General features: G+C 37.9%; 2 protein-coding genes across 3 annotated transcripts in view; one reads left to right on the top strand and one right to left on the bottom strand.

The window, feature by feature from the left end:
• Positions 1-997: 997 nt before the first annotated feature.
• On the bottom strand, positions 998-13,929 carry foxred1 (FAD-dependent oxidoreductase domain containing 1). Of its 2 annotated transcripts, XR_004631278.1 has the most exons (12): positions 13,622-13,929; positions 10,331-10,551; positions 10,133-10,243; positions 9,767-9,885; positions 9,576-9,670; positions 6,750-6,851; positions 5,228-5,304; positions 4,184-4,344; positions 2,959-3,088; positions 2,765-2,869; positions 1,416-2,071; positions 998-1,237 (listed from the first exon to the last, which is right to left on the bottom strand). XR_004631278.1 is itself a non-coding variant. In XM_034683824.1 (11 exons), the coding sequence occupies exons 1-11, from the start codon at positions 13,776-13,778 to the stop codon at positions 1,817-1,819; spliced, it is 1,533 nt and encodes a 510-aa protein (XP_034539715.1). In that variant the 5' UTR covers positions 13,779-13,929; the 3' UTR covers positions 998-1,816. The 2 variants fall into 2 exon arrangements, 1 of the variants encoding a protein (XP_034539715.1); XM_034683824.1 differs by having other exon boundaries at positions 998-2,071.
• A 6,336-nt stretch (positions 13,930-20,265) lies between these two features.
• LOC117813176 (F-BAR and double SH3 domains protein 2-like) overlaps positions 20,266-25,203 on the top strand; it is a 34,531-nt gene continuing 29,593 nt past the window's right edge. Inside the window, exons 1-2 of the mRNA XM_034684298.1 lie at positions 20,266-20,492; positions 24,231-24,328. Of these exons, the coding sequence (XP_034540189.1) occupies positions 20,472-20,492; positions 24,231-24,328 (119 nt within the window). The 5' untranslated portion in view covers positions 20,266-20,471. The remainder of the gene's footprint in view (positions 20,493-24,230; positions 24,329-25,203) is intronic.

Here is a 25,203-nt window from a genome sequence, read left to right as displayed (position 1 = left end):
TGCTCTCCATACATGATCCAGATTATCATGAAGCAATCCACTAAAAGAGAAACACAAGTTAACCCCAAACAATCATTTAAAAGTTATATATTTACAACATATTTATATTATGAGATTCCTTGTGGGATGAATTAAAATTAACATGAACATTTCAGATTGCAGGTTGTACATTTAATTAAATGTTTGTAGTTTGTGTTCATTGTTATTAACACAGTTATTATTTATTCAAACTCTACATAAAAAAGGATTTTTAAAAAAAGATTTGTGAAACTGAGACTCAAACATTTGAGTTGACAACTTCTTAAAGCATCCAGAAAGAGTCAGAGAGAAGGGCAGAGGAGCCACTCCATTGTTTTAACTGATATTATCTATTTTAAAATTCTTGTAAGTTGCACAATTCTTGCACAGGATTCAGTGGCTTTAATTTGAAATAAACACTCATACTTGTGCTTTGATAGGAAGGATGGGCGCTCAGTGAAGAAACCCACCCCTGTAACGCCCTCTACTGATACGTTTTGTAGCCTGCCAAACGGCTCCTCATGTCCCCCATAGCCTGGAGCAGATCGGATGAATGGGCAGCAAGAGCTACAGAGGCTGACAGAGAGCGCTTAGCTCTGGGGTCCCAGAGTCACCCCCCTCTATGCCAGTTCTCACCGCCCAACATATCCACAAGCAGAACCTCCTTATTAATACACAACCTATTGAGCATTGCCATGTTCAACAGACCCAGGCTCCATTCATGACAACAGTGATACTACCTCTTATAAGAGTCTGTAGAGCGATGTAAGAAAGAAGACAGGGAAGTGATCGTTGCTGTTTAAATGTGAAAATAAATGTTACGGTACAAATCAGATTCATTTATGTAGAGCCTTTTCTTTACCGCAGGCAGGAGCTGTGTTTTTGTTGTATGATTGTAACCATGTGAACTGAAAACAGGATGTGATGTCTGATCTGTGAGAGCGCTGACACCCGATGGAGACAAGAAATGATGACCAAACACAGTCACACTCTTCTTTAAAAATATTCATTACTGATCAAATATGAATTGTTTAGATTAACACAGACATCATGCTCCATGAGACAATCATTAATGTTTGTATACAAACTGTATCACCCACACGTTTTCAGAAAAGGGTTGTCAGAATAGATGCTGCTTCTTTTTCCAGTTTGTATCAACATTTCCCTCCTTCAGGAAGCTCCTCCTTCACTAAGCCATCCTCTAAAGGCAGCTCAAGACCTCAGGATGAGTTGTCAGGTGTTTGATTTAAGATCATCACAAATCAAGAAGACCAGCTGATTGTTAAACACTCATCCACTCATCCTCTCTTTTTTCTCAAAGTCCTCTTCAGTCTCTTATCCTCTACAATGATGTCGCTACTGAGGACGCCAAGGTAAGACAGGTAATCAGAGTGCACCTTTACATATTTCTGTTAGGATTGAGCCCGGGATAGATGATACAAAAACAGTTGTAACGGATGCAGAGAGGGGATTCTCCCTCTCAGAAAGAGTTAATGGATGATTTAAAAGATGTCATTTTGGGGTAAACGTGTTCAGTTCTGTTGGTTTGTTTGAAAGGAAAGACTGAATCAAATCTTAAAACAAGGTTGTTAAAAAAAGGAACAATAATAATAACTTAACTGCTCATACCAAACATAAAATATTCAACTAAATTAAATGTCAGGATCTTGAGGTTCATCTGGATTTTGGTGCCCCCTGTGGACAGAGTAAGTACTGCATCATCTCTGTTAGAACACTGGTAATCTGGACTTGGTATAAATCTGTCTCAGGATCAAATGTGTGAAATGTCCGAGCTCCTCTACACGATGTTCCTCTCCAGCATCGGCTCCTGGGTCATGATTCGTCTGAAGCCGAGTCCGCTTAAGTCCAAAGTTTTGAAGTTCCCATCCAAGATCAGCTCTGCCACGGCACGCCCTACCGCGGGGGAGTGCTGCAGGCCGTGTCCACTGAAACCGGTGGCGAAAAACATGTTGTTGACGAGCGGGTGCATGCCGATGATGCCATTCTGGTCGAAGGAGTTGTAGTCATAGAAACCGGCCCACGCGCTGGTCACCTGGCGGAGGAAAAGAAAGTAATGACTCAGGATATGTTGAAGCTAACCGGTCTGATTTTACGCAAATAAAGTAATTTACTATCCTATAAGTGTGTCAAAGCCAACTTCTATGTTCTATCTGGGCTCAGGTAATCCAGACAAACTTGACTGGATCAACTTTACCCAGATACAGACGTGTACCAAATCTGGATTACCTGTTCCCTGAAATGGACTTCATACCAATACGTAAAGGGCCATAGGGGGCGCCAAATTCCAAGCAAACTGCAAAACCCAACTAATTGAATGATTTACAACTGGTCTTACCAACTTTTAAGTGAAATCATTTTACGATTAAGTTGATTTGTTCATTACCTTAACTCTTTTTTTTTTTTATCGACAATGACACGGGGGCGATTCAGGAGCAAAAACCAAGACTGAATTTCCAAATCTAACCTGATTTAGTAATCCTTTCTTACAACCAGTTTTCAAGTTTTGATCAAATATGATATTTTTAATCTGATCAGATTTCTTTTTGTGGCCTGGAGGGGAAATCAACATAACACACAGATTATAACAACACCTAGAAAGAGTGATCTGACCATGAAAGAAAAACAGAAAGCCCTCAAACCCTGAGCATTCCTCTCTCTCTTCATGGTCCCTTCTCTAAGAAATTGTAGAAAGATTACTGAGTTAAAAAAATATCCATAACCATACCTTTAGTTTCTCAAATGCAGGAACACGAAGAGCCAAACTGGGCCAAACTTTTTCCTCAAAGAACTTGTGATCCACCTCCAGGTCACTGGTGTCCGGCTCTTCTGACTGAGAATCAAACACGTGTATCTTTGAATGAGTTTGTTTCTTTAAAATAGAAAAATGAATCAGGCAAACGGTTTGGACCAATCACAAACCTCCTCAGGTGAAGCTCCAGCGATGTAGTTCCCACCTAACCCCTCTCTCCTGAAGTAAACGCCAGAGTAATCGATCAGGAAAGGAGTGTCGAGACCCGGACCGTCAGGACAGTGGACCACATACACATACCTGGAAAAGAGTCACATACATCTTATATTTGGTAGGACAGAGAGAGAGACAGGAAATGTGGGGAGAAAAAGAGAGGACGACATGCACCAAATCTTGCTGGGACTGGAAATCGATCCTACAACCAGGTGGACTGTGGACTATGGACTGTTGACTGTGGCCTCTGTACATGGGGCACCTGCTCTCCAAACTGAGCCAAACTGGCTCCATATCCTTTCTACCCTTTGTATTATCAGAAAAAATACACTCCATGTACTGTGTTTAGGAATAAAGACCTAAGCTACATGGACCCAGACTGTAAGCATGTTCATTTCTGTTTTAAACATGAGCCTTAAAGGGGGCTCCTTTTATTTTGCAGCCTCAAGTGGACACTTCAGGAACTACAGTTTTTGCTCTTTTACCTCATTGACTCCATGTTTTAACTCTGGAGGTTGTTACTTGATTCAAGCTTAGGCTCAGGACCTGACACTGATTCCTAATCTTAAACATTTTCATAAAGTATCTCCATCGATCTGAGTTGAGATAAGAGCAGTCTTTGGATTTCTTTGCACATCTGAATCTATAAACATCCTTTTTGTTTTTGACTGATTAAAACATTTATTGTATGATTTTAATTTTTTGATTTTGTTGTGCTTTCAGACTTATGATTATTGACTTTTATAATTTGTGTTTGTCATGTAAAAGAATACCTTGCAGATTTTTATCAAACACAGATTCTGTAGTCATAAAATAAGTTTCAGACTAAAACTGAATATATTAACTGAATTTCCCCCCCGGGATAAAAAAGTATTTCTGATCTGATTCCGATTCTGATAAAAGCATGCTGTCTTTCACATATTAAAACAAGACTTACAAATAAGTTTCACCTTTCAACTTAATTTGAAATGAACACCCTTAATTTAAAGTCATTCAAGCATAGACTAAAAAACACAGACTGTCAGTTTTCTAATTAACTGGACTTCATCGTCCAAATTAAACTGTCAGAACACAAACGATCTGCTCGCTGTGAGGCAGTAATGTTGCTTTCACAGCAGAGTTGATATCTGTCAGAAGTTTTTCAGACTTTTTGTCTTTAAAAAGGGAAAATCTGCCACTTGCCTTTTACGAGGCTCGACGGGCAGTGGGATTCCAGCGATGGTGTCTTTGGTGCCGAGGCCGATTCCCACCATCTCTGCCAGTTTACCAGAAAAGGCTCCTGCTGCATTCACAACAATGGCACACTCCACCGGCTGGTACTCCAGACTGTTCGGCATCTGCACCTGCTCCACACAACACACAATCCCATCAGCTACAACACACAGAGTCTGTACTCAGTCTGGTTACCAGAAATACTTGAGTAAAGTACGAGAATCTGAAAATCTTTTAATACTTGGAGTAGAGATAGACCGATATGGTTTTTTCAGGGCTGATACCGATTATTAGTAGTCAAGGAGGCCGATAACCGATATTTGGAGCCGAAATTATTTTGCAGTAAAAGGGGAAATATTGACGTCAACATTTTGAATAATACAAACTCCAACAATTAGCTTTGTTTAAATGCCTTTAAGCATATGTTTATTAAACAGCTTTTCAGATTTGCAACATGTTAAAGTTTTTTTTTTTATCTTAGACAATAGACATCTTTGTTTTAAAATTCTAACAAACAGTGCAGGGAGCTCTCAGGCTCAGCAGCATGTCTTAAAAAAATAAATGAAAACATAAACAAATAAATATCTCTCTAAAGTTTTCTATAGTAAATAAAGTTTTCCAAAATGTCAATATAACCGAAATGTTAATCTTTCACTTATCTTTGTTTTATGGGGGTATTTCAGTGTTTTTGAAGTGGGGTTATGAGTTTTAAATCACTAGTAATTGTGGGGCCACAACAGATGCTGCTCAGCTCGTCTCCTGTGATGAGAAACTGCAGGAGAAATGGAACACAAGCTAGGCTACGGTTTCTGCAGATGGTGTCATTTCTGCCACGTGATTCAGAGAATTTTGAGCCAAAATAACCCAGTTTTAAATTGATCAGCTGTCGGACTTTTAAAAAAGGCCAATGCCGATATGTATCAAAATGCTGAATATCGGCGCTGATAATCGGCCCGGCCAATAATCGGTCTATCCCTAACTTGGAGTCATTTTCAACACTGCAGCCTCACTCACTTTGACAGATCCAATTCTCCTCAGCTCTAATCGTTCACCTTCAGTGGTCGTCATCACGTGTGATCTAAAGTCCATTCCTGCAGAAGATAAAGAAACATTAAAACAATATACATGACGATTAACACCCTGTGGATCAACAACAGCATTCTGTGTTCACTCATAGAGGAAAGAGGACACTGCATGGTGACAACTTTTAGTGTTTGTGGGTCCACTTTTAACATGTTTTAAAGACTCATCACTGTAAATCAAAAGCACAAAGACACAAGACCAAAAATATGAAACTTTCAGTCTTGGTGAAAGGAAAGTCTCCTAAATTCAACATATACTCCGTGGGAAGACCCACTAATAATAAGATCTTGGTAGACTAATAGTAGAGAGGCACTAACTCTAACTCTGCCCCCTCTTTTTTCTCTCTCCTGTTTTCCGTGTTTTTATTTTGCTGTGGATACGTTAAGCAAGGTTGCTGTGCCCTTTTCAAAATCAAATGCAAGGCTTTTAAAGGCTCAAAGAGAGAAAACTGAACAGTTTTCCAAAGCAGAACAAACGATCTCTGGACGGGGCGATTTGATGAGGTCTTCAAACATGCCTGTGAAATGTTCTGAGTGTTCGTGTTAAATGTATGAGCTCTTGAAAGTACAAACATGAAAGTTAAAGAGTTTTTTATGACCTGAGACTTTCAAAACATGATTTCATACTTCATGTTTATTTGATGTGTATGCATACAAAAACACTAAAATATATGCAGTGTTCCTTAATGATTCTTTTTAAAGAAGAATTGTAAATGGTAAACATCTTGAAAGACAAAATTACATCAGACAATGATGATAAACAGCTCCACTGAAAATATAAGTACGATTCAGAAGAAACATTTGAACCTGAACATTTCTTTACTTTTGTATTTATTTATTTTTTACTTGTGTCGGGGATGTAAACAAAAAATACTTAGAGCTAACATTCATCTGTTCTTATTAAGTTTTAATAAAACACATAATTATTTAATGTTCTTCCATCAGAACTTTTTACACAATTTCTTCATCATTTATTCCTTATTCCTATTCCTATCATTTTCTCCCTATTTTTATACTACAAATAATTTACTTTGTTTATTTCGTTTATTTTATGCTGTGGGATATAAAGAGAACATGGTCTGTTTTTTCAGAGACATAATAATAATAATATATCTATTCGGATGAATGAACAGTGGTGCAGATGTTGATTGAATCCATGTGTTCTTGCTCAGCACAACAAACTCTTAGCATTATGTTTAACTCAGTGGTCTGGAAGTAATGAAATGTAATCAGACATGAACAGGGTCAGAGTTTTGTGAGTGTGTTAGCTTCACAGTGGAACAAAACCAACATGTTTTAGAACAGCCAGGTGTTTTATACTCGTTGAGATGTGTTGTTGGTTAACATGTTGGTGCTCTGTGTCTGTCACTTAGTACAAGATGTGATATTTTAACAAAGTCAGGGGGGGAACAGGTTACATCTGGATGTTTCTGGAGCAGGATCAGGTGACAGACCTGTAACTTCTCCGCAGCACTGAATGACTCCCAGAGACATGGCCTTCCTCCTGAAGGCGTTAAGCAGAGTCCACGGGTCGAACGAGCCCTCGTTCTCCAACCCTGCGGGTTCAGGGTGAACAACAGATTCAAAGTTAGTGGTGTTGAAGAAGGAGCTGATGCAAAACATTTTCAAACACAAACAGCACACTGAGACGTACTTTGACTGAAGAGATGAACCCACCACCAAAATATTTAACATCTTTTAAAAGCTTTCCTGTTACATTTACAGATCCTTCTCTTCTTCTATAAATTGTCAGAATATCTTTGATTGACTCGAGGGTCAATAAATGTTGATATTAACTCCCTTTTTCGTTATGCTGTTGTGTGTTAAATACTTGATTTTGATTGGTCAATACTCTATAGTGTTGCGGCAACACTGTCCAGAGTATGGGGGTGTGGCTGTCGAGCTACAGGTGGGCGGACCTCCCTGGTCACGTGACCAATTTATCAATGAGACGGTAACGCTGTGGTCTTGATTAGCTCAGGCAGACACCTGCTGGAGGAGCGAGAAGAAAGAGACGCCGTTGTCAGAAGCCGTGGAAAGACATTCTTGTGAAGTTTCCCCTTTTTCCGTTGAGTTTTGTCGTGTGTTATATATGTCACCTTAAATATGAACTGTCATCTGAAACCCTGAGGGGTGACGAGAAGGAAGCAGCGTGAGCTGGTCCCGGAGCCGTGAATGGTGTTCTGGAAAGAAGTCGGCACAGGTAAGGACCGCCTTTTCCCTTTGCCTTTTGCTCGACAGCCACCTGATTCCTTCTTTAATATGGCACAGGCAACCAACGCTTGGATGCCCTAGACCGAGCTCGTGCCAGGGTTGTGTTGCCGTGACAATAGCAACGGCCTGTTATTTCTGATATTAAACAGGGACCATGCATAACACAGCTGCTGAGCCAGAGTAAGCTATAAAGACCATTTACATCGGTGTTCTCTCCGCAGAAAGATCTAAAACATACAATACAAAGAAAGAAAGACAGTATTAGGGCTGAACAATTTTAGATATCAGATTGAATTGTTCTTTCTTATAGGCTAGACTTATATTAAGATAAAAGGCAAACAAAGCGTTGAATTAATATGAAAGACAGTTTATTTATCTACTGCAATCACAGTTGTTAACTTACTAAACTTACACTGACTTGCAGTCTTGTAAGCGTTCACCACAACAACTTAACAAAATTCTGCCAAACAAGTGTTTTAAGTTTAAAGCATGTTTGGATGTGAATCAGCTGACTGCACACAGCGGAGGCGCTCAGCTGGGGGCTGCAGCTGACTGACAGGTCTCTTTTTTTCTCCACCACCACCGGACTGATTATGACCCGGTTGTGCTCCTGGCTGACACCTCCCAACGTACACATGCTTATTTTTCTCAATAAGAACGAGTAGTAAGAAAACTGGACACTGTGAGTCTAAAATATGATTCTGTTCAGTTGTCCTGTTGCAGTAAATCCACATGTTGTAGTCTGAGTCTTCCCTCTATGACTCTGTGTCTGCAGAGATTGTTTCTAAGCCTGCTCCTCACGTTGATATTCAGCGTGTTAACGGTTTGAATACCTCAATATGATCTGTAGCTGTTTAATACTACAGTTATGTACAGTGTGTCGTGAAGGAAATTTTGACTTAGAGATAAACGCATTTGGCATTGTTTTTGACATGGAAAACGTTCGCAGGTTCTGCACAATACCATCTTCTTTTTTTATAGCCAAGGTAAATTCACACAACTGACGTGCTGCCCCTCGTTGGTGCTAAACTTTCTGCAGTGTCAGTTTCTGTGGAGCCAGGGACATTGTGCGACAGGTTAAAGAGCAATGTTGACTTCTCTCCCTGCTCTGCTATGCTCCGCTCCAAGTCACCTTGGGCAGTCAAATCGCAGCCTTTGCGGTTAGAAACCACGTGTTATCATATCGTGACTTTATTGCAAATGCAATTAATCGTTCAGCTCTAGACAGTATTCAAAAAACTGAAAACAATACAAACAGTTGTACATCACACATAAACAACATATATCAAATTACATTACACTCTCTTTAAGGCTGCCGCATACAAAGCTTTTCTCAGTGATCATGTCTGGTTCGCCCTGAGCAAAGATTTAAGTTTTGTAATAAGAACACTGAAGCTTGTGCCGTCTCTGAACTTTTCTGCAGCTCTAACGTTGATGCAGATTTTCCAAAAGCACTTTTCTTGAATTTGGCTGAGCAGTCCCCTCATGCAGACTCTCTGGTCTCACTAACATTGTTCCTGCAGAGTGACTCACATTGTGGTGATGCAAAACAAAGAAATCTGTCAAATGTTAATAAATCATACTTCTGAATGATGTCACCGTGAAGATAGCTCCTTGTTTTATTCAATCAGGATGTCTTACAGCGTGAGAAAAATACTCCCCTACATGTTTGCCTGACAAACAATCAAAGAAATATGTCTCATGTTTGGTTTCCCTGCTTTGTTTTCTTTAAAAACACTCCCTCTCTTCACTTCTTCTTTACGTCACTCAACCATCTCTGCTCTCTCTCTTTTCCCTGCATTAGCTTCAAGGTTGAAATTATAATGCAGATCTGCAGTTTGTTTAAAGCTTCTGTACTTTAGGGTACTATGAGCTGTAAAACTAACAGATTGTATGTTGTTTTAAATCTCATGGCATAGAAAAGTATCAAAGGATTGAACCTGTTGGTAACCTTAGTTTGTATAATACTCATTCTACTGCCTCAGTGTGCATCTGCCTGATGAATGCCCGGTGAATCGTTCATGAAGGAGTGATTACACATTAACTTGTTCATTATCTGTTCTCACCGTATGAAGCGAGCGCCACACTGTCTGTATTGATCCACGGGAATTTCTCCTTCAGCTGTGTTGGAGACAGAAGTCTAACTTTGGCTCCAGCGTCCCTAGAATCATAAATAAGATCATTTATTAGAAACTTTCTACAGGAGGAGCGAGAATTAATACTACACATTTTTTACTGAACAACAAGTGACAAACACCTCTGGGTGTTGTAGTTCTCCTCCATGATGTGAGCCACGTCCTCGCTGGCCAGGAAGAGGTATCCTGAATGGTTGAACTGCAGGTCAACCGGGTCTTCATTCAACACACCGAGGTGTTCCTGAGAGGACGCAGAGGTGTGTCAACACTCATTAACAAACACATATTTCAGCTAACCTAAACTAACCATGTGTTGTCTGGGTAAAGCTGCAAGAAACTACAACACACTGCTAATTCTACAACATGCTGCAAGAAACCGTCCTTCAAATAATTTACTTTGATATTTCACAAATATGAGAGTGGTATTGATCGTTTGTCAAATAACACCCCGGAGGTCATCTGTCTGTCATCAGGTTGTGGTGACTTACATTGATGTTCCTCATGAAGTGTGCAGAGGCCAGAGAAAGGTGGATGTTCTCGGGTAAGGAGAACTGTTGTCTGATTCCCCCGGCTGAAAGAACCGTGGACGCCCGTGAGTACTGGAGAGAGACATTCAGGAGGAAGAATTAACATCACTAAGGATTCAGACAAAAACAAGAATCCTATTTTTCCGATCTCTCCCTCACCGTTGGATCCTTCTCCACCACTACAACTCGTACTCCTCCTCGCATCATCTCCTTCTGCTTCAGCCAGTAGGCGATGGACCAGCCCATCACACCCCCTCCTACTATCACGATGTCGGCCCTCTCCGGCGGGAGGTTCGGGTTGATATCGAAGGGGGTCCAGCTGCTCCCCGGCAGAGCGTCTGCCGCCTTCTTCCTCATGGCTGCCAGCTGGGCCTCCAGATCTGAGCAGAAAAAGATGAAACTTGAATTTATTCGATCATTACTCTGCAGGTTTCACTTAATTCTTACAACTCTAGACCTTTTAGAAAGCTCAGCTGACACTCAACAATTCTGTGACAGAAGTTCCTCAAATATCAAAATTATTCGGTCTTTAGAATTAACACGCACATCTGTGTGTGTACATGTTTTTGTATGATTATGTAAGTATGGTCTGTTGCTTGGACTATGTTAGTTAACTTTTTCTTTTAATATTTGAAACTAATTTTAACAAATTTTATTTTACGACTATAATTTTCATTTATTTATTTTTTAGAAGTGAGTGACCATTTGAAATATTTACATGGGCTCAAATTGGAGCTTACAAAATCAGCTTACATTTTTAAAAACTTTTTTCATTTCTTATTGGCATTCACAGGATTATACAACAATGGTATACAGATATTAGCGCTTGTTATATTGTGCCATCAACAATGCATAATTAGATAATTTGTTTAAGTAATGAAATTGGGTAAATTAATATCTTTATAAATAAGACTGAGATATTGTTCATGGAGTACTTTAGCATTTTTGATGGAAATTGATCGTGCACACTGGTTTGTTTTGTATGTGTTTCTTTATTGGGAACTTTGTGGATGATAATCTAATATTTAATGATAGAAAGAACCAGATACTATTTTTCTGCTTTTCCTTACGTCATGCCAAATTCCAAACTCTTCTGACCATTAATCCAATTTACATCTATCTTTATTAAAGCTGCTGTTGGTAGTCCTGGAAGAAACATCGGTTCAGAGAGAGATTTCGAATGTCAACACTAACCCTCCACACCAAATTTCCCTCTCACTACACCCCTTTCCCTCTCCTCTGCTCCTGTAAGCCCTGTCCACAAACAGGTAGTGCGGGCTCAATCAGGACAATGTAGGAGGACCAATCAGGAGAGTGGCTCTGATTGGTCAGAGCTGACGAGAGCGATTGGAATTCATAGCTTGCTGGATAATAATAATAATAATAATAATAATAATAATAAATAATTTTATTTGTAGAGCACCTTTCAAAACCAGGTTACAAAGTGCTTTACATGGGCAGCAAAATAAAACAGGCAGATCATAAAAACACACAAGTCAAGATAAAGAAATAAAACATATTTTAAAAGACATAAAATTCCCTTAAAAGAACTCTAAAGGAACAAAATTCTTTCAAAATATATTTCTTAAAGGTGACATATCACGCTTTTTTCATCAATATATATTGTTCTAAGAGGTCCCCAAAACATGTCTTTAAAGTTTATGCTCAAAAAAACACTTTGAAATCAGATTTTGGTCTGCCTGAAAAGCCCTCTTCTTCAGTCCTCCTCAGAACACTCTGTTTTCTCTCTGACCACGCCCCCTCCGGAAGTGGGTGTGGTCTCGGCTGTCCAGCACTTTGATCTAATGTTTACATGTTGGCTGAATATACACGGCTGCTCAGAGATCACGTTACTTCAACCCTCTGAATCTGATCCTGACGGAGAGGCGCCTGTAGTAGGACCTTTCTGAACGATTGGTCACAGATTTAGTGTTTCTTGTTGTTTTATTTATCAGTATGTAGACGTGTGTCTTGGTACACAGCTACGAACATGTAGCTATGTGGCTATGCTAACTAGCGCTGGCACTTATCCATGATAAATAAAAATCATCCACTAGATCTTCAAATCTGCAGGCCTGGGGAGTAAAACCGACCTCTGCCAGAAAGGCAGCAGGACCTTTCTGAAGGATTGGTCACAGATTCTGTGTTTCTTGTTGTTTTATTTGTCAGTATGTCGACGTGTGTCCTGGTACACAGCTACAACTATGAACATGTAGCTATGTGGCTTTGCTAATTAGCGCTAGCACTTATCCATGACAAATAAAAATCATCCACTAGATCTTCAAATCTGCAGACGTGGGGAGTAAAACCGACCTCTGCCAGAAAGGCAGCGGGACCTTTTCTGAAGGATTTGTCACAGATTCTGTTTCTTGTTGTTTTATTTGTCAGTATGTAGACGTGTGTCTTGGTACACAGCTACAGCTACGACATGTAGCTATGTAGCTATGCTAACTAGCGCTAGCACTTATCCATGATAAATAAAAATCATCCACTAGATCTTCAAATCTGCAGACGTGGGGAGTAAAACCAACCTTTGTGTTTATTAAGACAGCCTACAACTAGCATGCCTCCCTCCTAAGCTCCTTGTTAGCACACATTTGTGCAGGTAATGAAAAACAGAGGGGGGATTCAGTATTATTTTATACAGTCTATGGGCTGAACAAGCTCTGAGCTCTGACTCCGTGACAGACCGGATATTGTTGTTACGTAACAAAAACACGGAAGTCTGAAACAGCTCGTTTCACACACATTTACAGAAAGGTGGAGAAATCAGAACAGGGGCAGAATGGATTTTTTTCATTCTCGGGGGGTTTGTAGACATGCCAGGGACACATATTTCAGGTAGAGAACCATTAAAAAGTCAATTTCGCATGATATGTCACCTTTAAACTTTTAAAAATCAGCTTTTAAATTTAAATGGTATAATGATTTGATATTTATCGTGATACTTATCAATATCGACTGATATGAAAAATGTTATTGTGCTAACATATTTTTCAATATCGCCCAGGTCTAGTTACAACAACTGATGAGACCCTGACAGAGTTCTGATGGGTGCCCCCTGGTTTACATTTCCCTCATCATGTCAAAACAAACTCAACAGATATGTCAGCAATAATAAAAGACTTAACGAAGACACAGCTGTTGTACGACAACCACAGACGTATACAACTGCAAGTCGCCAGTTAACAGGGTCACACTTTAAACCGAAACACCGACCTTTTAAAAATGAAGATGTTTTGGGAGAAAACATGTAAGCCGAATAGTAGAGAGACCTTTCACAGTTCATGAGTGAGTTTGAGCTGGGACGTTCATGTTACTAACACTTGTAAACAAACAGATCATAATATAACTTCTGGTTTTTTTTTTAATGGGATGTCGACATAATTTGCTTGTTATTGCAGTTTTGCATTACGACACTTTTCTGACATTTCTCATAATGTTTCCCACCTTTAAAGAAGTCATTCCGCAGAGGTGTGCCTGTACTGAAGGTTTGACATAAAGGTGTGTGTCCGTACAGCCATGTGTGCCTCTCTGTCACCAGTCCTGAGGTGAGGAATCCACGAGCTGTCCGCGCCTTTACCTGCAGCCTGCGCCACGTGGACATGTCTGTGAGCTCACGGGACTATTCTCCGTGCAAACAAAAACAACAACTGTGTGAAAAAACTAACATGTCGTGTATCTAATGTGTGCAATTAAATCTGTAACTTGACAGCGAGGTCAACTGATACCAGAGTCAAAACAGCAAAGTGAGGCAAATAAATACCGGAAAAGGAGGTTAAGATGTGCAATCCTTCAAAATAAAAGCACATGTTTGGTAATGTTCCATCGTTCAATAATTCCTATAAACAGGTCAGTCTTCTGTAAACATCTTTTAGGGATGTTACTAGTTATTTTTCATTGCTTTGATTTTTTTTTTTTTCGGATAAACTTACATAGTTTGAAGTTTGAAGTTTTTATTTTATTATTGTGTCATGCATACAGTCATATGACCAGCCCGCATGGATTTACAAGACAGCATACATTTGTGCAGTCCAGGGTCAGAGTGCACAGCACGATCATTCATTGTGAGGAAACTGAGGGAGAAAATCATAACAGAATGAAAGAAAATAATACAAATAAAAAAGCACACTACTTAAAAATTGTCAATATTGTCTTCTTTTCCAGGCTTTTGATACAAAATGAGCTAGTTTGAACACGTCAAAATTAAACAACAAATTTAGTTTTTGCACATCTGTCCATCACAATATTTCAGGCTTTTTGCAGGCAATTTCTTGAAACAATCTTTCTCTGAGGTCATTATAATTTGTATAGTACAAAAGAAAATGGGACTCCACTTCAATGAAATCACACATCTCACAGAGTCTTTTTTCTTCTGGGATATTTTTAAATCAACCGACCTCAGTGGCCAGAGGAAGAATACCAAATCTTAACTGCGCAACCAAAGATCTTTGGCTTCTAGACAAACGAGACGTCACATCTAATTCGGGGATGAAATAATGGCAAGTATTCAAAGTCTAAGATAGAAAGGTATACATTCAAAACATGAAAATCAGTGATGCATTGCAAATCTTCCCCCTGAAAATGCTTAAAAAACAGTCAGAGGCTAACTAAAATATCTGCATAGCTTGTTATTTTCTGTCGATAAAAGAAATGATTAACTAAAACAGCAATTGCTGTGATATTTTGAGGTCAATTGAAATGCTCAAGGGAATTTAAATGATGCAATAATTATAAACGAGAGTTCCTTTATTATGTAAATAATATATATAAAAGATATATAATTAAAGTTGGTGTTAAGAGAATCTAAGGGACTTTGATTATTGTCGTTGTAATGTAAAATTAAGTATTGAGCCTGGATTGAACACACGCAAATAAATGTTTTCAGGAGATATTTCTTTTGAAAGCCATTCAGGTGACATCAGGTCAAAGTTCTTGTCTCCACTGGTGATAGATGGGCTTCATTTGGTCCATTGAACAGGGACAATGGGCCATATAAATGAAAAAGACTAGAACTTAAGCCTTCTATCAATGACGAAAGCTTAAACTGTATTTTAAATAAATATATTAAAAGTATTGACTAGTTTTGTAAATATACACCTAAGAATAGGAAAGGTTTTATTTTTTTTACGGCTCACTCTTCTTCTTTTTCTCCTGTTTTAATTTCCTCTTTGCTTTGTTTTTCTTGGTTTAATTATTCTTAAATGTCTTTCTTAATATGTATTTTCTGTAATGGTTATTTTAATGTCTTGTGTGAAGCCCTTTGAAACATCTTGTTACTACTACTTAAATAAACCTGCATTGCTTTACTCTTTCAGTTTGTGGCAGCTTGTTCAGGCAGAAATTGGCCCACATCAAAACGTGATGCGTTTTATTCTGAAAATCTGCCTGGGAAGTTTAGCTTTGTTCTCACTGACTTAACATTGTTAAAGATGGAGGCTGTTTCTCCTCATGTGACCGCAGAGAGCCAATCATAGACTGTATAAAATAGGAGCCAATCAGAGGTTGGACTACGACGTTTGGGTACAATTTTCCCTCTCAGTCTTGGAGGCTGCAAAGTTAAGCCAAAAGTAAGCGTTAAAGAAAGTGGGGCAGAAATCAACATTTTTTTAAACCTGTTTATTTTGTTTGTCTGTCTTGGTCAAATGTTGTAACGTGTTAAGCGTGTAATAAATGAGAATTTAACCCCTCAACTAATGACTTAGTTTAGTTTAGTTCATAGTTAATAAGCTTTCCCAGGGGCGTCGTAGTGGGGGGAAAAGTTGGACTGACTACCTAGGGCCTAAGTGGGGAGGGGGGCCCTTAATGGGCCTGAAATAAAATGTGTTTTCTATACGCTTTTCTTTTCTTTTGTTATAACTGCAATAAGATAACTAAAATTGTCTGAGTATATAAACAAACATTCAGAATTCCTTTTTGGAATTTCTTTCCGGCTCCATGAGATGCCATGCCTAAAGTGGGGAATTGTCATATTTTCATAGCATCAAGTGTGGCTGAATTTGATTGTAGGTATTTAGAGTTTAATTTGACTTCATGAGGTTAAATTATACCAAATAATGCCCCCTTGTTGTTAATCAACAAGTCACTTGGCTTCAAATAATCTTGTTTAAAGAGGTGGACAGTCTGACGGTCAATATTGTGCAGTTACATTTGAAGTAATTGTAAAAAATGAAACAATATTGATATGTAGCTTAGATTTGAGTCAGTTAACCAGGATAGTTTTAAGCATATATTTTTGTTTAGTGCAAATAAACCAGTATTATAGCAGCAATGTCATACTTTGTAGGGTTGGCCGTGGTGATGGGGCCCACTGAGATATCTTTTCAGGGGGCCCAGAATTCCTGGTGACACTCCTGAGCTTTCCCATCATAAGCGAGCAAACGTTAAATGAACCGAACTGTGAGGATTGATATGCCAAAGTACTAGCAATGGTCTGTTCTTCATGACAACAGGCTGCTATGGAACGTTGCTATGTAATGACCAATCAGAATCAAGTACTTTACACAGCCGTGTAATACTCCAATATAAAATCACTCACTCTTACACAAAAGCATTCAAAACATGCTTCATTCTGGTTTGTCCCTCCCCTGATAGTTGTATCCATGTCTTCTGGTGAGAAGTGATGATGTAATATTTCAAACAGCACTCAGCCAACATTGTTTACATTCTTTCCCATGATTTGCCTTTCTGATAAGCGAGGTATTCAAATATGTTGTCATCCACCACAGCTGCACATGACGCATGGTAGAAATTCATCAGTTTAATAGTGGTGAGTCGAAATGCTTGGATATCTAGCAGTCAGTGGTCAGTTCAGAGCTAAGATGGATTTTGATGGATTTCCAAACTTAAAATATTGGAATATTAGGTGTTGTTAAAGAAGAGGCGTTTGTTGATATAAATTTGACAAAAAAGGACACAATCCAGCCCTTTGTGTCAGTAAGAGTTTTACTTTTCATGTCATTACCCCTGTAGGACTTGTTTAACTACGACATGTATTTCCCCTTTGTTAATCTTTGATCAGTCTTTAGACCAGTTCAGGATGCCAATACAATAACAGGCAGGCTGGGAGGAAGCTGGGCATAATTAGAGGAACACATACAATGAAATGTGGGTAGACTTATCAGCCTGTACTTACAACAGGTTTCTACATGTCGTGTAAAGGGCAGCAGGGGAAATCAGATTTTAGAAGCTGTTTGAGATGATGAGGGGGTGAAGATCACGTCTATAATGGAGCTCCTGTTTGTATTTGGTAGATTATGAATGTCACACAAAGCTGTGTGCATAATGCGAAGGTTGATTAGTTGCAGATTGCTTATTTAGACCTTGTCTCTGTTCTATATTGAGAGCACGGAGTTATCAATGTATCATTGTTGAAAGATGTCCGCTCTCTGGAGCTTATTCTGATAGTTTCCAAGTTGAAGGCTTTTTGATTTTTTTATCCAATTTAATAACACAAAAATGTCTAGTGTAATGTATAAGCTCTAATTAACATAATCATGTAGGTCAAAATGTAGAATTGAACTCTGAGACTGTCTTCAAACTAAGGCCTCAAGATAAAGCCCTCAGTCTGTTCCCTACTTTGAATGGATGGTTGGATATTTTTACAAATATTGACACTAATTCTGTCTCCGCACTAAGTATTTTGTCAGCCGTTAGTGTTAATATTGAAACTAACACCACACAAAGTAAATTTAGCACATCATAAACTCAGTTTCAATACAGTTAAAGTAGTCTCAAAAGCTTTCTGTCAAACAACACAACATCATTTATCTGGCCTGTACTAGAAAATAGTTTGTGACTTTTGGCTTTTAAAGCCAAAGCTCATTATTTGTTGTGAATGAAAAACAACTATGGGATAAAATGTTTATATACTTGAGAAGCACAGGTTTGAATCAAACCTTTGATGGTTGAAATGGTAATGTTTTCACTTTCAGGTGAATGACTTCATCAAATGTTTTCACTCTGGAATTTTGGAGGAGAGAAGTTAGTGAGTAAACAGTGTCTTCGGCTTGAATTAACAAATATCTTGCTTATCAATAGACAATGTGCATAAGAGACTCATAACACAAAGCAAAAGTTGTGAGAGGCACGCATCCCCACATCACCAGCAATCACACTTTGTACATGAATGACATGGCCACTAGAGGGCTGACTGTTAAAGATGGTTTATAGAGATTGGCATTGAATGGAAAATAAGTTCCACATTCTAGCTAATAAAATGATCACAGTGCACATTCAATTAAATTTGACTTCCTTGTTTACTTCTGTTTATTTCATCAGTTCTCATTTTATTAGATTCACAATACACTGCATTGAAATGTGTCCAATCTGATCCCCACATATTGCTACCTGCACATTATACTATTTTCAGATCAATCACACACTTTTAATCTAATATTTTTTTTATTAAAAGCACTAATTCATTCTATTATAGGAATATTTTCGGCTGCCCCATCAGCTGTACCATGCACAATGTTATACTGTCTTAAGTACAATAAGATCAGAGCTCATCCCACAATCACTGTTATGTTAAAAGCAAGATATACTGTCATTGTGATAAAGCATTAGGCTGCTGATTCAATAATATCCATGCTATCTTAATATAACCATTAACCATACTTTTATTATTTATAACCCACATCACATCTACTTTTTAATAGTTCCACCAAAGTGTGGTACAGATGTTAAACCCTTGTGTGCAGTTTTTCAACAACAACAACAACAACAACAACAACAACAACAACAACAACAACAACAACAACAACAACAACAACAACAACAACAACAGTGCTCTGTTTATATTTGGATCATCCATGCTAAATTCTTTGAGGATTCAAAAAGAGAAGTATGTGCAACGTCATAATTAAAAAAGGCTAAAGACCTTTTCTACCAAAGCCCTAAAATGACATGATTAAATACATTTTATTTTCCCAATTTTCTTGAGATAACGAGTTAATTTTGTCGTTATCTCAAGAACTCAATTTTATTTTCCCCCTGATAATAGGATAATTCATCTTGTCTATCCAGAGAACTAGGCTTGTTTTTGTGTTTTGGATCTTCAACCTGTGGGATAAATGTCTTATAACAAAATGTCTTTTTATTCTTTACTGAAGCAACATTTTATAAACAAAAATTTTGAAAAATACGAAAAAACAAAACAATTAAAGAAACTGATAACAGGCCTTTCCTATTATCTGAAGTTCATTGGTTACATATGTATAAATGTGCTCCTTCTATGTTTAGTACATAAGCCCTTAAGTAACATTATTGAATACATCTTATCTTCTTGACTTGTTTTTCTCATCATCTCAAGACAACAAAGCTTTGTTTTCTCGAGATGACGACAAAATTAACTTAATATCTCGAGAAAACTGAGAAAATAAAATATAGTTAATCATGTTCTTTTATGGTTTCTGTACTTTTCTGTGGTCAGGGTATTTGTTTTATTGGACAACATTAGTCTTTTCAAATTCATAATATTGAATAAAAGAAAAAATCCCTAAATGTAAATTTCCACAATAAAATCAAAAACATTAGATGGTTCAATTCTTCTGACAGTCAAAAGATAAATTATATTCAATTCTGTTTTAAAACAACAATTAACCATTATTTTATCATGTATAACCCACATCACATCTACTTTGTGATACTTCCACCAAAGATTAGTCCAGATGCGACATAAATAATAAACACTTGTGGACAATTTTCTAACTTTAAAAACAATAACAATGCTTTGTTTATATTTGGATCCTTATTGGACAACTTCAGTATTTGATTTGATTTGATGTCTTTATTTTGAACATGTAAAAGTAAAAATACAAAAAAAGGCACACAAGTAGAAAATAAGAAATAGTTATACCATCACACAAACAAAAAAAAAAGAAACAGTTATACAAATTTTCAGATTTATACTATTAAATGAAAGGAAAATTCACCCCATGTAAAATGCAACACTAAAAACAAGAACATTAGCTGGTTCAATTATTCTGACGGTCATAAGATTTTGAGTTTCTGCTTTTATTTTGATGATCACGGGCGGAAGTAGTTGATGGTGTTATTTTATTTTGAAAAGCAGGCCGGAAGTGTCCTCCTGTGTGTTCGCTTGACGCGTGTGTTTTCTGTTCCCTGGGGCCACAGTGTTTTCAACGGGACTCAACTTACAATCTACTGGACTCACTATGGCCGCTTGACCCGGGCTCAAATACACTTCTTCTGATTTCGTTTGTTCGGAACATTTAGCATCAACTTTTTTTCCAGATACACTTTCGTCTTTTTGTAGTTTTTATGTCAGTAAATAAGGATGCAGCCTCCTCCGAGAAAGGTGAGTTTGTTCCCGTTGAAGGTTGGAGCGTCTGGAAACGTTCTCGGCCGAAGTGCTGCATATTTAATGGTTGGAAATGTACGCTTTGTTGCTGCTCGGCTGCTTTAAACGACGAATTCAACACTTTTTCTTGGTTAAACATGCACTAGTTTGTCGTCGCACAAGTCTAGTCTGCTTGAATGTTTGTTTAAAGTGCAGCGATGGAGGAAAACCTGTGGAAAAGGGTCCATGTGGTTCAGTTTTTAGGGAGAATAGCCTGTGATCGTGCCCCGCTCTCCCTCGGTCGGGGACTCCTCCAAACCAAAGACTTTGAAATGTCACAGTATTAATAGTTCAGTACTGACGAGAAGCCGCCTGTAACACATTTAAAGTTAAAGTGAAGCCAATGTTCACGTTACATGGGTGTTGTGGTGATTTATGAAGCCAGTCTTAAGTTCAATCAAATATCAGTCCTGGTCCCTCTGGTCCAACTGCGACTCCGAGACAAACTAGGAGAGTTCTGCAAGATAATAAAAGTACAAATACCTTTAAAATGAAGTGTAGTTTACTGTTTTTATCAAGCCGATTTTCAAAGTGGAGCCACATGTCTTCAAAAAGCTCCCTGTTCTTGTGTTAAAGTTCTCCAGGAGCTCCGGGACAGTGAATTGACAGATTTCTGAACGTGCTTTGGTGCATTTTGTTTTTAAGGGAAGTAAAACAACTGTTGCTGTCAGAAAGTGTACAAAGACTTCATCTAAAACATCACATACAGCTGTAAAGAAGTGTGTTTTTGGTGTTAGTTTGAGAAATAAGCGTTCAAACTCAAACTTGGCACAGTCTGCCTGGATGTGAAAAAAATGTTCATGGGGGATCATATTTCAAAAACATTGCTCAGCAGCAGAGAACATTGACCACTTCTTCCCCAGAACATTTTCACTGCCTGAAGACAGAGATGTTTTTAGATTTTCTCCTTGCAAATGGATTGATTAAGGATTTATTCATCTGAATTATGTGTCAGAAGACATTTGGATCACCTATAAATAAGGTTGAAGTGATACAACTTGAGCTTCTTGAGATTAACCCCCACTTTACTCACATATACAATTAAATAACTATGTTTAATCTATTTTTACTTGATGGACAAACACATCAAAATGCTGTCGATGCAGAGGCGTATCCATTGAAGTTGCAATATCAAATTCTAACATTGCTCACTCTTCCTCTTGACATCACCTCAGGTATCAGGAATGTGATCAGGATGCTGCACTTCCTAAATGCTGTTTATCGTCAATACAAAGCCCAGAGGGACAGACCTCTAACTTTAAGACCTCTACTTAGATCTGAATGTGAGGGAAAGATATCGTCCTGCAGACTAAAGTTACTGAAGAAGTTAAGTATTGCTTAACACTAACTTAATGGAGCAGATGTGAAAATTGTACTCGCTTGAACCTCATATTAAGTTCTCAATTATCACTTATGCTTAATTTGAGATCTGGTGATATTCTTTTTTTTCAAACTTTATTTTTCAAGTGTGTTACACCAAAGTGACACACAACAAGGTGATCCCCTTGTACACACAACAGTTACAAAGTAGACCACCTAAACAAAAAAACAACAAACGGAACAAGACGGATTTAACATACACACAGATAAACAGATTTAACATTTTGTATGGACAATTACACACAAAAACAAAGTCCATAAACTTTTTTATCATACTTTTATCATATCATACTCCACCCTCTCTATCTTTCAGATGCAGTACCTCAGCTGGAGCCCATAGCTTGACATAAGTTCATGTAAAAAACAAAAAAAAGAAACAAAAAGAAAAAACAGAAACATAGGTACAAAACCAATCTCCACACAAAAAAAGAATTAATACATGTAGTACAGCTGGCAATGAAGTAAGCAAAGACTTAATCGCTTGTCAAGGGTTCATTTGTAGAATGACTTGCCTTCTTAATGTGTTTGAGACCATCAGTTGTGTTGTTCAGAGGTAGGGTTAGTACACAATAGATAGCCCTATTTGACTACTGTTGTAATCCAGATTATGGCAAAACCAGATTATTTTATAGTTTGGATGTCTTCAGTATTAATCTACAATGTTGAAAATAATTAAAATAAATAAAAAACATTGAATGAGAAGGTGTGTCCAAACTTTTGAATGGTAGAGTGTAAATACCTACTTACACACATATACACATATAAGCACATATTCATACTGTAGCAGAACAGTCTGTAGTAATTATTTCACTTTACATATGAATTATGATCCAGAAAATAGAATATTAGTTTGATATCCAACAACAATGGCATCTTATTCTGTGACATTAGGGATTTCCTTATTTTGAGTAATTAAACCTTTTTATGAAGATGTCACAAAAGTGTTATTTCCTGTATTTTATGAGAATAACTTAAAGCGAGGTTGTGACCATATTTTTCTGGGTTCACCGTCAACCCGAGCCATGAAGACAATAATTCTGCACCCATCAGTTTTTGGATTGTATTTTCACTCTCTGTAATACACTGTAATGCCTCTCTATATTATATTTAAAGACTACAGATTAATGATAAATATTTCCTCACAGGTTTAATCTGCAGCTCATCCTCATATTTTGTATGACTCTATTCCAGAGATATGCATCCAAAAACTATTAACACACATCTCTGAGTTCGGCGTCTAATTTTCAAGCGTAATCAATCATCACTGCAAACACACTCACTGTTGTTTATTTTACACAATAATAATTCCAAAAAGAAGAAAGGCTTTGCACGTCAACTTCAAAAGACAGGAGCGCAGGGGAGAAGTGAGAAGAAGCTCACAAAATACGAGTTGCAAGATATGAAAGACAACTTGCATATAAAAGAGTTTAATGCCAACGTTTCGGTGCTAGACCTTCATCGGGCTAGACTACTTAAAAAGTGTGTGGCTACCAGTCATCATCTCATCAGTGTCACATCATCAGGTGAGGGCAAAACAACAAAATAGAAGAAAGGGGATTAGCCTATAACTGATGGAAACAAGCAATCAAGTGAGAAAATGTAAATAAAATCATTTGAATAAACAAAAACAGAAAGTTTAAAATAACAACTTCATAACTTGTCACTTAACCTAGTAAAATAAAAGTTCCAAAAACTTTTCCCCTCTCTATTTTTGGCAGTATGTATACAATGAGAAATGTTTTAAAAAGTAGTGGGTAGAAAAGTTTTTGGATCTGCAAAATAATAATAACGCATACACCATCAGCTGCTGTAAATATTTATGAAACAGATTGTTTAAATATAAATAGCCCGAGAAAGACTGATGAAACTACTCTGGGGCTGAATCAGTTTTTAGTTCCTCTATTGTTGTTTTGTTTATAAAGTTTAAAAGAGACTGAGAATGTTGTTTTTTTCAATAATTCAATATCAACAATGATTTTAGAAAATAATAAAACCAAAACAATATCAACATCCTTAGGCTCAGAAATTGATCAAACGCCCTTCTATTATATAAATAGATCCAGGTAATGACACCTGAGCTGCACTTCTTAACCTATCAAACAGCAGATTAGAAACACAGCATGATGATGAGCTCATTTTCACTTTGCACTGAACGCTCAGCTGAATCAGCAGGCCTGCCTCTCATTAGTTACAGAGGAGAGGAGAGTTATACAGCGTGAATGAATCCTCTTCATGTGTCTGTAAGAGCTGAAAAAAAAAAAGAGAGTTGTAACCCTCCTGATTCTTTCTTTTAAACTAGTCTTTCCTTCCCAACAGGTCCGGGTCACCCAGGAGCTGAAACACACTCATGCAGAGCAGATGAGCAGATTACAAATCAAACACCAGACAGAGTGTGACCTCCTGGAAGACCTGAGGTGAGCAGACGGAAGTCACACTGTAGACACGCTGGATTACAGAAAGTGAACCAAACACTAAAAGAACATTTTCACACTGGATGAGAGCGTGACCGTTAAAGCAGGTGAAGCTGTGGAGGGACGCAGGCAGCAGTCCAGACATTTGGGGTCAAAGTCTTTTTAGCTTTTCAGTCTTGACCACGATAGAATTCAAATGTTGCTGTCCTGCTTTCAGAAGGTGTTATCGGTCTCATGGATGAGTGTGAATTAAGTCTTTTTGGAAAGTGTAAAAGTGTAACGCTGTAAAGGGAAAGCGTGTGTGCTGAGTTTATAATACAGGGCAAAGTCTGAGTATCATTGTGAAACTTAATGAGACACCATTCTTCACATCTGTAGTATTTGGTTTTCATAACCGTCTAAAGCCCAAACTGAAGCGTCTCTATTCAGCCAGTCTGTCCTCTGCTCCACACAGAGGCGGGTGTTTATGACTACAGAGCTTTTCTGTGCCTGATGTCCTTTCATACACACGCATACCAAGGGTTTTGATCACAGCAAATATGAAAGTTTTGGAGCATGATAACTTGCGCATGGCAAATATATATACATCAAGCGGCAACCTCTGGTCTGAAAATATGAAGCCAACATGAAGTCTTATAAACTGCAGTTTATTGAGTGTCCACTTGAGGCTGGCTGCAGAAACACCAGAAACCATATACACACCCATTCAAAAGAGATGATCTCTACAGCAGAAATAAACATGTTTACAGCCTGGTTCAAAATACATTTTGGGTCTGAATAGCTCATTTCTCAATCAGCACACACTGTACTGGGGTCGATTTTTTTCTAACGCGACGGTTCAGAAGATATTAAGATTACGAGTTTTTACCCATTTGAGG

This window comes from Notolabrus celidotus, chromosome 5, assembly GCF_009762535.1.
Source record: "Notolabrus celidotus isolate fNotCel1 chromosome 5, fNotCel1.pri, whole genome shotgun sequence".
In the NCBI taxonomy this organism is placed as follows: domain Eukaryota; kingdom Metazoa; phylum Chordata; class Actinopteri; order Labriformes; family Labridae; genus Notolabrus; species Notolabrus celidotus.
This window is presented reverse-complemented; position numbering and strand designations above follow the sequence as displayed.

Excerpts from the sequence above, each read along its gene's own strand:
- foxred1 (XM_034683824.1), bottom strand. The coding sequence starts at position 13,778 with ATGTCCACGTGGCGCAGGCTGCAGGTAAAGGCGCGGACAGCTCGTGGA. Across the intron at positions 10,552-13,621 it reads GCGGAATGACTTCTTTAAAG|ATCTGGAGGCCCAGCTGGCA; the intron begins GTGGGAAACATT and ends TTTTCTGCTCAG. Across the intron at positions 2,072-2,764 it reads CTGCATTTGAGAAACTAAAG|GTGACCAGCGCGTGGGCCGG; the intron begins GTATGGTTATGG and ends TTCCTCCGCCAG.